The sequence below is a fragment of the Apodemus sylvaticus genome, chromosome 19 (assembly GCF_947179515.1).
Source record: "Apodemus sylvaticus chromosome 19, mApoSyl1.1, whole genome shotgun sequence".
NCBI classification, from domain to species: domain Eukaryota; kingdom Metazoa; phylum Chordata; class Mammalia; order Rodentia; family Muridae; genus Apodemus; species Apodemus sylvaticus.
In genome coordinates this window covers 44,663,965-44,681,394 of record NC_067490.1, presented here as the reverse complement: position 1 = coordinate 44,681,394, position 17,430 = coordinate 44,663,965, and the positions used below count along the sequence as shown (strand labels likewise).

General features: G+C 47.1%; 1 protein-coding gene across 1 annotated transcript in view; it reads left to right on the top strand.

Annotated features, from left to right (window-relative positions):
- The window catches only part of LOC127669996 (uncharacterized), a 150,238-nt gene that overhangs the window by 72,064 nt on the left and 60,744 nt on the right, over nucleotides 1–17,430 (top strand). Inside the window, exons 27-29 of the mRNA XM_052164278.1 lie at nucleotides 5,211–5,331; nucleotides 6,827–6,992; nucleotides 12,457–12,595. Coding sequence (XP_052020238.1) covers nucleotides 5,211–5,331; nucleotides 6,827–6,992; nucleotides 12,457–12,595 — 426 coding nt within the window. The remainder of the gene's footprint in view (nucleotides 1–5,210; nucleotides 5,332–6,826; nucleotides 6,993–12,456; nucleotides 12,596–17,430) is intronic.

Sequence of the window (17,430 nt, the reverse complement as noted above, 5' to 3'; positions counted from 1 at the left end):
TGGACTCCCGAGAAGACTGTTCAGTTACGAGCGATGATTTCAGGACAGAGTCTTGGACCAGAAAGATATAATCAAAGTGAGGCCCACCTAGAGCAATGACATGCACACATCTGTTGCTTCTCCATAGCCCTGCCTCCCTGCTTCCTGTGCAAATATTAATGTCCTACTTTTAAAAAATATTTATTTTATGTAGTACATCTCTGCTTGCATGCATGTAAGTGCACCTCTTAAGCACGGCATCCACAGAGGTTAGAAGAGGGTGTTTGATTCTCCTGGAACTGGAGTTCCTGGTGGTTGTGAGCTGCCATGTGGGTGCTGGGACTTATAGCCAGGCTCTCTGCACGAGCAGTAAGCTCTCTTAACCACTGAATCACACTCTAGCCCCTAATACATCTCTTTTGATACTCTCATTTGTAGGAATGTAGAGGAACTCTTACATGAAAGTTTGGGGAAAGTGCTTTATAAGCATTTTGACTCCGAGGACTATGGTTCTGTGAACTGTGAGACACAGGGCAGTAGCTTCAGGAGCAGCTTATGTTTATAGATTAAGGAGCAGGATTATTTTAGTTCATTTGTGGAAGTCCATGGGTAGAACACCAACCTTAGATGATTCTGGAAAGGACCCTTTCGTAGAGAGTCCCATCACAGTGTAACTGAGCATCTGAGGGAGAAATCATGTCAAACATCAGGAAAGCAGAGCTGTACACTGGAGACAGGAGAATCAGGAGGCCATCCTTGGCTACACAGAAAATTTAACACTAGCCTGCGCTATAAGACTATCTCAACATAACCTCACTCCTGATAAAATAAAATAAATAATTTCAAAAGTCAGGAAGGCAGACAGACACTGGAATCTGACAGTCCATCCCAAGAACACACCACCTACCAACCTATGAACAGGCCCATAGGTTTAACCCCTAGAAGAGTCCCACCACCCTCCAATGACTCCCCGCTGGGGACCAGTCATCTCTGTTCACAAACTTCTTTCAGAGAAACATAAACTCAGCCCAAGACATGGCATTTAGCCAAACTAAGGTGCAGTGGGGATCCAGAGTCTGGAAATGAGACTGTCTGGATTTCAGCCAGCTCGGTCACATGGCCCAAGGTCTTGGGAAAATCCCTTATCTTCCACCTCTGGACTTCAGTCTCTCCTCAGGACTGAGGCCTGGGAAGCAGTTCTCTGAGGTCAAGCATGCTATAGTCCTCAATGCTTAGATAGCTAGAGCAAGGCCGCAAGAAGCAGACCTGCTGAGGAAGCACTGTCTGCAAAAAGAGGCCATTCCCATGACTGCTTGTGGAAGGTTAGCTGGGGGCCAGCATAGGCGTAAAAACAGAGACAAGAGGAGGTGTTGAGGAGCGAGGGGCAGGGAAAGGGGATCCTTGTTTCAGCCATAAGATCAGAGGCTGGGCTAGGATGAAGATCAGACAAGGCCTTCATTTTAAATGTCAGTTCCCACAGGTTATTAGTGTCCCAGCTGAGGATTCTGAGATGTTTTGTCTGTGAGAATACAATAATTGATTGACAGTGTGTGCCCTGGTCAGAAGAACCCCATGAGCTGGGTTGGTTTAAAATCCCAAGAGGCAACTTAGTCATTTAAAGGCTCTAATGTATTGTAGCTTAACAGAGCCCTCCCAAAGCTGGTTCTTGGTCAGAGAAGAGCTAACAGGAGCCATCTTTCCATAAAGTCCCTTGTGGCTTCTATTCCCTTCACGATTCTGGAGGAGGCTAGAGTCTGAAGACCAGGGTGTCATGCGGCTGTACTTTGAGGGGCAGGCTGACGGTGACAAAGTTAGCTGATGTCTCACTGTGTGACAAGGAGAGTCACTGTCATCGCAAACAGCTGGGTGGGTGTGGTTTCATAGTGGGGTACAGGCCTCCCTAAGAAAAGCACAGGCTAGACCCCTGCCACTGCCTCTTGCCTCAAAGCACAACCTGAGCATGAATATTTGGCAGTCTTACAACAACATTGGCTGCACAACATCATGGCCCCCACCCATCGAGAAGAAAGAGACAGATCGTAACAGCACATTGTGATAAGGAGCAAAATAAGGTAAGTGTTTCCTGAACATTCCAATCAAGAAATGCTCAATCAGTATCGGGACTGGAGAGATGGGTCAGCAGCCTCTCTTCAGAGGACCCAGCACATGCATGGCGACTCACAGCTAATCTGTCACTCCCATTCCAGAGGATCCTCTTCTGGCCTCTAAGAGCCAGGCATGCATGTGGTATACACACATGTATGTAGGAGAAACACTCATACACAGATAACAGAATCAAACAAACTTTTAAAAGAAAGGAAAGAAATGTTCCTTGCTAAGGTAGTGACCTGGAGGAGACACGCCCCTTAGACTAGCATTGAACAGCTCTCCAGTTGGTGTGTTTGTAGAGGTTTAGGTGGGGCAGCCTTGCTGGAGGGAGTGGTCACTGTGATGGCTTTGAGATGTATAGGTCCACCCTACTCTGCTTCTGTTGACCCCCCTCTCCGCCCCCTTCGTGAACTGGATTGAGGATGTGAGCTCTCCGCTTCCTGCTGCTTCATCTCCTTACCATGATGGACTCCTAAATTACAGAACCAGAGGCCAAAATAAGCATTCTCCTTTAAGTTGCCTTGGCTTTGGTGTTTGATTAGAACAACAAGAAAGTGCCTATTGCAATTTCCAAAGATTGTGGAGGTGAAGACAGGAGCAAGGGAGACCTCAGAGAAGACTGTGCTAAGTCTGTATCGCTTGACGACTGAGATCCTAGGTGCGCAGAAAAAGGAGATTCAGCTGAAGCTGAGATATCTGAATTTTCAAAGTCATGAAGATATATGGGGCAGGCTGACGGGCTTCTGCCTGTGGCCAGGATGTAAGAGAATACAGTGGCAGTACAGAGGAGAGAGCACAGTCCGGGAAACTCACATCTGTCTTCTAGGCCACAGAAAAGGATCAATATGGTTCCGAGTGACATGACTGAGGAGGCTTCTTACATTGTTTAGGAGGTAAAATCAGGATGGTTAGGTGTCAGATTTAATATCGAACCAAGGAAGAAAGAGGGACTAGGGTGTTGTCTCGAGTCCCCCAGCTCAGGAGAGATATCTGAATTTTAAATTCTAGACTGAGTGTGTGGGATGCACATGCTAAGGCTCTCGTGTGGAGGTCAGAGGAAGACCTGCTGGACTGCTTCTTTCCTTCTACCATCTTGAGGCAGACTCTCGTGTTTCTGCCGCACCGTATGTCCTGGCGAGCCGGCCCACCGGCTTCCAGACAATTCTCCTGGTCCGCCTGTTATCTCACTGGAGGAATACTGCGATTACAGATGCATGCCTTGAATCTGGTGTTAACTTTTCCCGTGGGTTTGAGACTCAGGTCATCGGACACGAGTGGCCAGTGCTTTCGCCTGCTGAGCCATCTCAAAAGGTATTGATTAGAGGTGCAGAGATGGCTCACTGGTTAACAGCACTTGTTATGCTTGCAGAGGACATGGGTTCAGTTCCTTACCCCTATATGGTGGCTCAAGACCATCCATCTTCCACTCCAGTTCCAGGCGGCTGGACACCCTCCTCTGGCCTCTGTGCGCATCAGCCATGCATGTGGTACACATACATACATTCAGGCAAACCACGCACATGCATACAACAAAAGAAATATATTTTTAAAAAATTTAAAAGGTGCTGGGCAGTGGTGGTGCACGCTTTTGATCCCAACATTTGGGAGGCAGAGGCAGGCGGATTTCTGAGTTCAAGGCCAGCCTGGTCTACAGAGTGAGTTCCGGGACAGTCAGGACTACACAGAGAAACCCTATCTCGGGTGGGGGGGGGGGGAGGGGAACAACCAAAAAATCCCCCAAAAAGCCAAAACAACAACGGAAAAAAAAGGCATTGATTAATAGAAAATTCAAGAAGGTTACTCTGGAAGCCACTAGGGAGGGTCCCATGAGGCTTCAAAGGTACGGATGACATTCTGTTAGGTCAGGTTCTTAAACCAGACAAATACAGATATATGTTTATCTGTAAGACTGCAACTAAGAGACTGTCAAGAAGTGATGCGGTATTGGTATTTGAAAGAAGAGAAAAGAAGGCGAAAGCTAGGGTGTGGGATCCAAGCAAGAAACGGTTAAAATACCAGCATGCCTCTTTGTGTGTGTGTGTGTGTGTGTGTGTGTGTGTGTGTGTGTGTGTGTGTGATTTTTGGTATTTTTCAAGACAGGGTTTCTCTGTGTAGCCCTGGCTGTCCAGGAACTCACTCTGGAGACCAGGCTGGCCTCGAACTCAGAAATCCGCCTGCCTCTGCCTCCTAGAGTGCTGGGATTACAGGCGTGCACCACTACCACCACCCAGCTCCAGCATGCTCCTTAGCATAACAATGGATGCTCCAGAAGGCTAGATCCCACAGCCTGCAGTGGTCCAGCCCCACCTCCCTCCTCTCTTCCCTCCATTACACTCTCCCCCCTCCCCCGCCCCCCTGCCATCGTCCTCCCCACTGTCCCTCCTCTGCCCTTTTATTCTCACTCTTAATGAAGCTCTTAAAGGAAGCACCTTTACTTCCTTGTCCACACACACACACACACACACATCTGACTCTACTTTCCAGTCGACTGTTCTTCTCCCATCACCAGGCCCCACCGGGGCCCCAACCCACTTTCTTCTAATGATCCGCATCTTCTGAAGGGAATTATATGTCAGCCTTCCCCCAGGCTGACTGCTGCATCTATATCATTAAAGTCCTTATCATTGGCTTTAACGGAGCCATGGTGGGCAGGGAAGGAAAACAGCTGATGTCTAAGGTGGTTCTAGGCCTCACCTCAGCAGATGTGCATTTAAAGGCTAACTTTGCCTCAGACGTTTGGCAGGCAGCACCTCCATCGCTCCTCAAACCTCAATAATTTCCTCAGCTGTGAAACAGGGACAAAAATAGATGGTCAAGACGTTAAGTGTCATAAAATATGTAGCACTCGGCATGAGACTACCATCTAATTTCTTTCCTTCTTTACCACAGGTTCCCTCCCTCCTTACCCACGCCTTCCTCCCTCCCACACAGCTCAGGCTAAAATCAGCCCTTCTGCTCTTTTTCCTGATGAGTTATTTATAAGTTATTCTGGCCACCTGGGAGCAGTAGGCTGCCCCGGGGCTTGGGTGCTGGGCCTGCGGTGACCCTTTACACAGGGCGTGCCTTGGCGTGGTGGGATGTTGGCTGTGTTGTGTACAGGACTTCCCTTTTCTCTCACACAGCAGGAGTTTTCAACCTCGGCCTAGAAGTTTGCTGTCTGCTGATGGAAGAGTTTTTCTCAATTTATGGTTCATTCCCCATCCATCTGAAGTGCTATTTATGTTCAAAACTCTGCCGGAAGAGGTTTGTTGTGGGGTTTTTTTGTTTTTTTATTTTTTATTTTTGGTGTGTATGTACCAGAGTGGAAACTGGCCACATTTTCGGCTCTTGGGTTCATCACATGGACAGAGTAAATTTTTTTCTCTATGATATCTAATCACCAAGACCGCTTCACAGCTCCTGATACTTTGCCTGCTTGGGACAATTTCTGTTGCTCGTGAGACTCATTTCTTGCATTTTTTCCCCAGGTCATTGATGAACACTAATTTGGGCTTTCAATATTCCTCATTCATTCTGTTTCTTCCCAGCCCTTCAACAAAACCCTGTTCTTGTTAGCTCTGAAGCTAACAAAAGATGCTAGCCACCCGGCTGTGTTTTGTTCGATTTTGAGGCCGTCTCATGAGCTAGCCCAGGCTGATCTTGAACATGACAGTTCTCTGCTTCCGGGTTCTAGGACTGGAAGGGTCGCAGTATGCAACATTGTGTCTAGTTCAACTTCCCAGAGCTGCTAGGGTTATACTGTGCAACACTGTATCCAGCTGCCTACTGGCTTTTGTGTTTTTTGTTTTGTTTTGATCATTTTTTAGGAGTCACACTAGTAGGCTCTGACTGAGTATCTGTAACCAAGACATGGGTGTTTATAGTCTTAAAGAAAATTCAGACTATTCCCCCAAATGCCATATTCAGCATCACAGTTCAGCAATGAATTCCACCAGATGGAATTCACTATCTAGGCCAGGTTGGCCTGGAACCTGTATCAGTCAGTCCTGTTGCCTATGCCTTCCAAGTATCGGAGTACAGGTCTGTGCTACCACATGTTACAAGCTGCAGTTTTGAAGGGTTTGCCCTCTGTGAGAAAATTGGTGTGGAAATAAAAACCTTCGCTGAGCTGTGATGCTGAATATGACATTTGGGGGGATATTCTGACTTTTCTTTAAGCAGCCATGCCTGAGTTATAGATGCTCAGAACAGGGCTGCATCCACGAGAGTCCCTGCTGGGACCTTTGTGATTCTCGGAGAGTCTGTAAGGAGCATTCTGTAATGTGTTCACAGCTGTGGTGACTTTAAACAAACAGAAGCGTGGTTGGTGCTTTACCCCCACAACAGTGCCTTTGTCAAGGTCAGGGCAATGCTCAAGAATAGGCTTGTTGTTTTAGTTCCCTGGGTTCACTGTGTGCTTGGGTGAGATCAGTGCTCTCTGCCACAGTTTCTGTGCTCTATCAACCGCTGATCAAATATAGATATTATAAGTAACTTACGGTGGTTAAAAGTTGACCGGAGGCTCTATGTAGGTAAAGCAGATACTGTCCCGCGTCACATAAAGCACTTGAGCGTCTGCACATGATGGTATCACAACATCCAGAGACCAAGGATACTGTATCCATGGGAGGCCCCATGGACACTGAGAGACCACTGTATGCTTGTGTAAACAATGTATTTCCCTAGTCACACTCAAATGCTGCAGTAGGCCTCTTAGGAAGTTCCTAAACCCTGTTCCTCGTGTTGCTTTTATTCACAGGAAGCTTTAGGAGCCCTAAAACTGACTCTGCAGCTCGTAGCTTCTCTCCATGACATTGTGGCCTACACTTTCGGTTTTGCCAAACTTGGCAATTGCCCAGCCTACTTCGACCTTCCTCTAAGTCCAAACCCTCCGAGGAGGGACTGGGGAGGAGCAGAGGGCATTGGTAAGTAACTAACCGTCATTGTTAGAATCACCAGCCCTGATGAGTGGCCATTCTAAGAAGTGGTTAATATTGGAAACCCAGAAGTGTATCTCCCTGTGACAGTGATGGGAAGGACTCAGGAAAAGCCCTGTTATAAACTGTCTCCAGTGTACGTTCTGCTGATCACCACATTCACAGGCTCACCAGAAAGTACACTGAGTACGGAGTCCAGAGACCCAGTTTGAGCCTTGCCTCTGCCCCTAGATGTGAGGCACTCTCCTCTCTACATCTCTTTGACCATCTGTAAAATGGGGTGATGTCTCTGTTAGGTTTCAGATTCGGAAGCTCTAGCCCTAACCCTGTTAGTGTACAGGCAATCCCATTGGTCTGATCTCAGGGACCTAGCAACTGCTTATAGCATTACCTTCCTGCACCAGGTGTGTGCTCTGGATAAAAGGATCGCCAGCCACCCCAGAACTCACACACACACTCTCTCTCTCCCTCCCTCTCTCTGCTCTTCCTCTCTCTGTCTCCCTGTCTGCACAGCGACTTCTCGGGTCTCCTGTGAGACCAGGAAAGCCACTGGAGAGCTGATCCCAAATAAGCCCGCTTTTTATAGTTTTAATTCAGCTCAAATTTACTTATTTTGTTAGCAGAAAAACCTATTAGAGCGATCCTCTGGCTTGAAATCTTTTTAAGGTTTTAAGGATACTAAAGGCCATTCTAAAGATTAATTTTCATCCTGTTTCCTTCTTCCTTGTAACCCACGTGATGAGGACTTACAGGGGCATTCACCGGGAAGAAGCTGATAGCTCTGATAGCTGGAGTCTGCTGACTGGGATAAAGATGAGGGAGGTCTGAGCTTCCCATTCTAACTGGTTATAAGATGGTATCTTAATGTGTCTAGGATTGATAAGATAACTATGTAACTGATGTTGCCCAAGATACTTCTGACCATAAAGTGCATGCCCTGTGAGCCTGAAGACTTGAGACCACATTAAGTAAAGCTTGATATTTGAATGGTTGCGAGGCACGGACAAGTGCATCTGGGTTCCTTAGCCATCCTACCCAGCCTACATGGAGAACTGCAGGGCGATAAGAAACCCTGTTGGAAAAAAAAAAGGTCAATGGCACCTGAAGAATAACACCCAAGGTTGATGTCTTCTTACCCACGCACACATGTGCCCACACATATGCAAACTCATACACTCACGCCCACATGGGCATGCTAATACCCATGTGCACACACACCACACAATGTGTCTGTGTGTGTTGGGGTGTGAGGGTGTATGCCACATGTGTGTGAAGTGGGTGTCAGATTCTCTGGGGCTAGGACTGCAGGCAGTTGTGAGCTAACCAGCATGGCTGCTAGGAACTAAACTCAGGTCCTGTGGAAGAGAAGCAAGCACTCTTAACCACTGAGCCATCTCTGCAGCCTCAGCAAGAGCATCTTATAGAAAGGAAACAGGATGTATTGGAAGCAGAGAGTGTTTTCTTTTAGTGATTTGCCTTGTACAAATTAAGTCACTAGCTGCGTGGATGGTGGTCAACTAAAATCAAGTACATGGTAGCCAGGAATTTTAAAATGGGGATGAGCCAAAGGGACCCTGAAGCTGATGGCTAGTAGGTTTGCATCATGCTAATGCACACAGAAGAGATCTGGATATTCTAATGTAGGGCACAGGCAAGGCAGGGGCTGAGTGGGGTTGTAGGAGGATGCTGAATGTCTAGCTGAGAAGAAACAGGAAGAAGGCTGATGTGGGTACCACCTTGGCAGGAAACTTGGTACTGTCACAGGCTAATGATCTCAACCGGATACAAGCAAGTCCCAAAGTCTCTCGGCATAAGATTAAAACCACACCAAAGTGTCCTTACTAACACAGAACATGCTGAGCTGTGTTCTCTCATGGAGGCCGCTGGGAAACTGAGTTCTGGGTTTCAGAAAGTCAAGAGAAAGGAAGATGGGCCACGAAAGATGTCTATCCTGATCCTAGAGTCTGTGACCACCAGGGCCACATTCCCAGGTGACCTCTGCCCCGGAAGTCCTTTAGCAGCTGGGACATGAGTCCCAAGAACTCTAACTCTAATCAGTGGTACAAACACTGAGGGTTTCCCTGGTGAGACAGAGAAGACACCACCAAGGCCGTCAGCCATTATTGTGGCACCGAGAATCAGCGGACCTGGGAAGACCACTGAGGACACGGAGTTCTAAATAAAGGAAGCCGAGTCCTTGCTGCTGGTGGTCCGCAGCCGCAGGGCTATGGGACTCAGGCTTAACGAGGTGTCAGTCAGAGGCTGCACACTTCGATTGCTGCAAGTGAAGTGGGAAAAAATGTGCTCAGGGGAAGATGCGCAAAGTTCTGCATGCTCTGATGTGCTGAAAATAGATGAAGAGCAAATTAAGTGAAAAAGAAAAAAATTCCACTAAGAAAGAAGGCTGCTCGGCTGCCTAGCTCCTGGCCCAGATCCCAGAGCAGGCAGGCAGGAAGGCCAAGGAGGAAGATAAAATTGAGTTGGGCCTTTGCTGGTGGTAGATAAGATGACTTCTGTGGACTTCCACACTTTAAAATAGTTTGTAAAGTTCTGGATATGAGCTTATGGGCCCTACTCCATGATCAAGAGAAGCCATCACAACACACTGAGTTTCTGTGGACCCTGCCAGATTCTCCCCTTTGCTGATCACCAGCGGGGGGTGGGGGTGGGGGTGGGGGTGGAGTGGGGGGGGGGCATTTACACTGGGGGTGGCATTTACACTGGACGGGGTTCGTTTACACCGAATTTCCTTTGCCAAAGATCAAAGGGCCAGTCTGAGCCCAAACACAATAAATCTGCTCCCCCTCCATGTTCTCATCCTCCATGGAGACTGTGTGCGGCGGGCTCCTCCACACAGAAGCCGCGCCCCCTGAAAACAGGCAGATCTCCTTTTGCTTCCCTGGGTCCTCTGGCCACCTCCCTCTCCATCAGCAATCCCAGGAGGCTTCCCGGCCCACACTGACACTTCCTCTCCACAAGCATCCTGTCCCTAAGGAAGGATGAAACAATGTAGGTGGTAAAGCCCGTAGGAGGCAAGGGGGAGCTAGTTCCCACAGGACAACTGCACTGTGATAAACCACATGTCACCACATGACCACACTCACACAGACTCTGTCTCTCCGGGATCAAGGGCTGGGATCAAGGGTGTGGTGTTGCACAGGCTAGCCCCCATACCTGGCTTTATTTGTATTTTGATTTGCGACACTCTGAGTCCTAAAAAGAATGGCTTTATCCACAGCAGCTCTCCCCACTTAAATTCTAATATGAACATTAAAATCTAGTCTTTGCCTATGAGAGAGACCGTGATATTAGTCTTTCTGAATATGGGTTACCTCAGCTAATGTAGTAATTTCTGGATCCTTTTTTTTTTTTTTTTTTTTTTTTTTTTTGCAAATTTCATGTTTCCCCACACCTGAATAAGATTGTACATATGCATCACGTTTTTGTTTCCTGCTCATCTACTGGCTGATAGCTGATTCCACATCCCTGCTATTATGAATGGGGCTTCAACACGCATGACTTTCAAGTCTCTGTAGTGGGATGCAGGGTTCTTTGTGTATATCCTCAGGAGCTGTGCGGCTGGGTTATAGAGTCATTCTATTTTAAATGCTTTGAGAAATCTCATACTGATGTGCACCGTGGCTGTCCCCGTTTATTCCCGCCCACAGTGAACAGGACCTCTTCTCCCCCATATCCTCGCCAGCACTTGTTATTTGTTTTCTCAATGTTAGCAATTCTGACTAGGGTGAGATTGACTGCCAGTATAGTTTAAACTTGCATTTCCCAGGTGGCTAAAGATAACCATTTTTGGAAACATTATTGCCCATTTGTTTTTCTTCTTTTGAGAACTGTGTTTGGTCCGTTGGTCACTGATCTATTACTCAGCAGTGGGGTTTCTCAGTGCTTAACTTTTGCAGTTTGTATGTTGCAGACATTACCCCGCCCCGTCTGAAGTGAGCTGCTTGCTTTGCTGGTGCCTCATTTTGCTGGGCAGGTTCTTAATAGCATACAGTCCCGTTTGTCAGCTCTCGTGTGCTATGGGACTCCTGTTCAGCCCTTGCCTGCGCTTACTGTCCGGCCTTGGCTGGAATTCCTCCAGCAGTTTCAGTGATTTAAGGTTTTACCTCAGGCCTTTGTCCATTTTTAGTTGATTTTTGTCAACACTCAAGTGTTTTGATCATAGGCAAAAGAGAATAGCGCAATGGACATGCTAAAATGCAGAAAATCATGCGAGCTAAGCACTCCAAGAGTCTTTATTTACAGCTACTTCCTCAAACCCTGGGCCCAAATACTTTGTATATTTACATTTCTATGGTGCTTTAATCATAGGGTAGGTGGGCTTTTATTTATTTATTTATTTATTTATTACAAGCTACCACAGATGACTGTACACATTTTCATTTGGTTGTCACTTGCCTGAAGATGTGTTGCTTGCAGACCAAAACCACAAGCCATAGACAAATGGCACTCAGTGGCCACCTCTGCTCCTACCACGCACCCTAAAAATTCTGCAGTTCAGTTTGTGTTCCTGACATGTCCCCTTCATTGGGAACTTCTCAGTAGCCCAATGGAACTATCACATGTAGAGGACTCTTATTTATTTGTCTATTTATTTATTTATTATTTACTAATGTGATGATTGGACCCAATTATTTGGGACAGGGGAGCCCCCCCCCCACACACACACACACCATCTATCTACCATGTATGAAACATCAGGACTCGGAATCTAGACCGCTCATCTTTCCCAAAGTCACATGACAATGTTGCAAGTACCAAGCCTGGAACAACCCTGGTCAAACTCATACACACACAGCTTCATTCCCATCGTCCTCTGCTTTCCTGGTGTGCAAAGGGCTGAGGAGGCCCAGCACTAGCCAGGTAGGAAAAAGGCTGCTTGGGTCTGGAGGAGCTGCCCAGAGAGAAAGCAACCTCATCGATGTCCTCAAGCAATGTCTGCCTTGGGTTGCCAGGGAGGAGCACTGACCACAGCGTCACAGGCTCCAGTACCCGGGTAGAAAGCTGTCACCCCCACCCCTTACCGGTGACAAAGGAAAACTGATTCCCTCGGCACGACAATGACAATGAATGTAGGTTCTATTGGACAGTATCTTGAAGTCCCTAGTGGGTATTCTGAGGACCTCCTCCCCCCTGCCATTTCTTATGCCTTCTGTTTTGAGACCATGGCTTTGCTGCTTCAGACTTTCAACAGTATATTCTCACTGTGCTACAGCTAGGGTGTTTCTATCTCCCAGAGGGAGGAAGGAAGGGGAAGCTAAATCAGACCTTGGTTTCTAGAGCTGCTGGTCTTGCAAATCATATAATTAGCACGTCCACAAACAACAGAAGTCTGTTTGGGCGGCGCGTTGGTTCTGGAGGTGAAAGGCAAATCTGATGGGTTGGTTCCAGCAGTCTGTATTTCACACTGACCCCGGTGTTGCCTGCTTTCTAGGGACTGAACTTCAAGAGCTGCAGAAAATGATTGACAGGCTCCAGAGCCCCCAGGACCCGGGCCAGGTGGCCCAGGCCCTCCTCCTGCGCAGGGAGGTGATCTTGCTGCAATTCGATGCAGCTGTGAGACATCTCCTCCGGTAAGGGCTAGAGTGATGCTGTTCCTGCCAACTAGATTCTGCTGAGCAGGTGCTTGCAGAGGCCCCAGTCAGGGAGGCCACGGTTAGCAAGATTAGATAACCAGCCTAAAATAGGGCTGCAGATAGGTCCGGCACACTGGCTACCAAACGTTTCTTGCACAGCCTGTGTGTGCCTGTGTGTGTGAAAGTCTGCCCTGGTGTTCCTGAGGCTTTTCAAGACAATTTCCAAACAGCCCGTGTCGCCATCGATACTTCTAATCTCCAGTTTGTATCATAGGAATTAAAGCTCTTGTATTTCTGAAGATCATTATTCTGAAGAGTTCACGTCTCCTTTTCCACTCTACCTTTCAAAGGGACAGTTTTCACTGATCATCTAAAGCTCCTAGAAATGCCTACAGGGGTTGATTTTTAAATGAACTCTACCTTGATCTTGTTGGAAGCATCTCAAGTTTGCTGCATACAAAAGTTTTATTTGGCTTTGAGTAGTCAGGATTCTAATGGATTTAGATTGAGTTTGGATTAATATTTATGTTTCCAGAAAATGTTTTATATGACGAACAAAAAGAGTCAGCCTGAGGACCCCTGGATTTGTGTGTGTGGGGGGGTGGTTGGGGGTGCCTGTTGTTTTTAATTAGAGTAAAGGGCATCAGCAACAAAACACTAGTATCTTGCTATGTACCTCAGGAAATCGTGAAACTAAGTAGCCAAAGCAGGCCTTGAACTTGGGGCCTTCCTGTCTTCGCCTGCTGAAAGAAAATCTTAATGTGTATCCCTTGTTGGTCTGGAACTTGCTCTGTAAACAGGGCAGCCTCGAGTTTGGACCAGTCAGTCTTCCCGTGCTCAGATTACAGTGACAAGTCTCCCCGCCCCCAGCCAGCCCCAATGACTCTTAAATTACCAAAACTTACCAACTTTGTCCAATTCAGCTCCAGTGAGAGTGTTCAGCCAAGAAGGGCCCCAGAGGGCTGAACACAAGAATTACAAGTGTTCCCCCCACACACACACACACACTTAGAGCACAGAGCATCCACAGCGAGCAGAGACAGGGGATTATATTGAAGGAACATATTTTTTTACTTTGCATTTGTTTTCTTCTGCCTACAGTTCTTGGCTTTATAAATTTATCGGAGGGCAAAAAACTTCATGCAGACTTCCTTAGCTTTTAGTGACAAACAGCTTTGGATCTGTGGCTCAGTTTAGTTTGTGGGCTGTAAAGTCTGTGACTGCTAGATAGTCACCGAGCCGGCCACTGAATTGACCTCTGTACTCTGAAAGCCTAACGGTTTGTTCTTTCCTCCATGTTGGTTTGGTTCCAGCCATGCAGGGTTCTGTTTTAGGGAAACCACTCTGCTTCCCCGACAGTTGCCCTCACAGTGTGACCAGGAGTGGGGCTGGACACTGAGTGTCCCAATGCTTGCTTTCTATGTCCTGCTCAGAAGAAACTGTTGGGTTTCAGACAAGGGGCTAACATGCCAAAGCAGACCTGACCTCCAGGTTCTCCCAGCATCCCTCAGTCTCCATCTGTTACAGAATATGACTGACATACAATACCCTCTACCTTGAACTCTCCAGCCCAGAGACCGGGCTTCCTCAGAGGCTCTTTACTACATGGGCTGGAGAGATGGCTCAGCGGTTAAGAGCACTGACTGCTCTGCCAGAGGTCCTGAGTTCAATTCCCAGCAACCACATGGTAGCTTGCAGCTATCTGTAATGGGATCCGATGCCCTCTTCTGGTGTGTCTGAAGACAGCTACAGTGTACTCACATATATAAGATTAAAAAAAAAACAAAAACAACCCACTAACCCACTAATACAGACAAACATGTTGGCCTCTTCTGCTCTCCCGCTCTCTGCATTTCTTTCTCCCTACATAATGCACCTTTCTTTTCTCTTCCCCGCCCCCTCCCCTGTCTCCCTGCCTGAACAATGGCTTCTATGACCCACCCTGTGGGATCAGTGAGCCCACCCAAGAGCTGACTCCAATAAACCTGCCTTTCATGTTTTTCAGTTCAGCTTGAGTTGGGCTAGTCCATCAGTGGAGGTAGCCTATCAGAAACCACCCAGGTGACACACATGGCGTTCTTTTTTTGGTCTATCTTCCTGGTCTTTTTTTTTTTCCCTCTCCCCAGAACACTTCCTGTCGATCGTAAGTAGAATCAATTACTCAGTGGAATCAGAGCCTTAGTTATATTTAGCTTTAAAACCTGTGAACTTGGTAGTTTCTGGGCCACTTCAAGGCAGAGAGGGGATTCAGAAGGGTAGAAATGAAGGCCAAAAGGGAACTGTCACCCTTCCCCATCATCTGAGGTAGCACTGACCCTGCAAATGAAGGGAAATGTGTAGATAGTCAAGAGACAGCACATAGGTAAACTTCCCTGGGTCACCTCAGAACTTAACCTGAGCAGGCAAGGCTCTGTGCCCCAGGGAAGGATCTGCTCCTGCAACAGGATGACTCCGTGTGAGTTAGAAAAGAAAGTTCTAAACTCCTTCCTAGAATGATGGGAATATGTTTCAGCAACCTTGGGGACACAGAAAGGATGCAGGACCCCTAAAATTGCCTGTCACCCTCCTACCCACATAGAAGAGACACAGAGAGGAAGTTGTCTGACATATGTCATACTACCGCCCACCTGCTCTTGAGGTCAGCAGGGGAACCTGATGAAACTCTGTAGCCGGCCCCTGATGGGTCAGAGTCATACTCTCTTGGGCCCAACATTTGCCTCTGTCCGTTGAGGCGTTGCCTTTGACCTGCCTGAGAGTAAAGATTACTTGTAGGGGAGGAGGGAGTTCTTCAGAGGCACAAATGAGTCCTTGGAGAACAGATGAGTGGTGTAAAGAGTGTTTCTACTGTGTGTGTCTGCTCTTGCCTTGGGGGGGTTAGGACAAGGAGAAGAGGGGAGCCCTCCTGAGGAAGCGCTCCCTCCAGCCAGCCTCGGGAACTGCAGGGCGCATGGGTGAACAGGACCTGCTTCATTTCCTTGGTTCTTTTCTAGTTTGGTTTCATTTTAAATTTTAGTCTTACTTTTATACTGGCCTGTTTTAAGTGCCTCTAATCATTCAAATATCAGCATATGGCTTAAGACCATCTGGGGATTTCATGCGACATGGTCTTGGCACATGGCTGTGGCTTCAGTCTCTAGTATTGAGAAGGGCAGAGCCCTAACTAAGTGTGCCTGGCCGGTCAGGGCAGGTGCTGTTCTAGTCTTGCTTCCAGTGGAGAGCTCCAGCACACCTCCTGAGTGGGCCTCGCTCTGGAGGTCCAGGTTGAAAGCAGCCTGCCTGGTACCAGGCTGCTGGCCGTTCACCCCATGAGGCAGGGCAGGCCCGACCCTGTGCTGAGAAGAAACCATTCTAGTTATAGCACAAATGTTTGAAGAATTAAATGGGACTGCAGCCTTACAGATCCTGGCCAGGCTTTGCCAACTGAGGTTCTGAAAGATTTGTCACAATATTTCCAAAGTCACAATAAAATATAGGAACACATTTGCCTATGTAGCGAAATGTAGCAAAAAGAAGCAACACTTTTTCTTTTTTGTATTTTCTCTTCTTTCATTCTTTTTTTTTTATCTTTTGTTTGAACTGGAGTCTTAGAGCGGTGTTGAGATGAGCCTGGCTTTGGTTGCCAAGTCTGTAGGCTATGAATTATTTTTCCTGCTTTTACAGAAAAGGAAAGAGCAATACAGAGAAGTTCTGTAACTTCCCAGGGCCACACTGGTTACTGTGGTGGACTGTGGATCCACACTTCCTATCTGACTTCTCCTTCCGTAGCCGTGCCCGCAGCTGAGAGCTTGGGTTAAACATTGTATAAAATTTCTTTTAAAATTGGCAAATACAGTCAGATGTGGGTGTACACGCCTGTAATCTCGGGAGGCTGAGGAAATAGAGATGCTGTGAATTTGAAGCTAGCCTGTGCTACATAGTCAATACCAGGATAGCCAGAACAACATAAAAAGATCGTGTCACCTCAAAACAAAAATAGTCAGGTAAAGTAGTGTTATATGTTGTTTCAGAACTTGGGAGGTAGAAGGATCAGGCATTCTGTACAATGAGTTCAAAGCCGGCCTGAGCTGTTCAGATCTTATCTCAAAGCAAAATAACAGCAAAAAGAATAAATAAAACAGGAAAACAGCTGGGTGGTGGTGTGGCACGCCTGAAATCCCAGCACTCTGGGAGGCAGAGGCAGGCAGATTTCTGAGTTCGAGGCCAGCCTGGTCTACAGAGTGAGTTCCAGGACAGCTAGGGCTATACAGAGAAACCCTGTCTTGTAAAAACCAAATCCAAAAACAGGAAAACTATAATCTTGGGGTTTCTATTGCTGCCATAAAACATCATGACCGAAAGCAACTAGGGGAGGAAGGGTTTATTTTACCTTGCACCATCATGCGGGAATGCCAGGACAAGAACTTCAGGCAGGAACCCGGAGGCAGAAACTGATACAGAGGTCATGGAGGAGAGCTGTTATGGGCTTACTCCTCACAGTTTGCTTCAGCCTGCTTTCTTACAGAACACAGGGCTACCATACAGGGTGGCACCACCCTCCCAATTAAAAAAAAGCACCACAGGCTTGCCCATGGGCCAGTCTGCCTGGGGATTTTCTCAATTGAGATTCCCTCTTCCCAAACAACTGCAGCTTGTGAAAGGTTGACATAAAATTATTTAGCATAATAAGAAATGTTTACTAGAATAGTCTCCAATGGAGAGGGTTGAAGTAAAGGAAGGTCTACCTAGTGCTAAAAGGGTATTAGTTTCTTTTTCATTGCTCTAACAAAATACATGACAAAAATCACTTGACAAAGGAAAAGCTTATTTTGACCTACGGTTTGAAGGTATAGTCC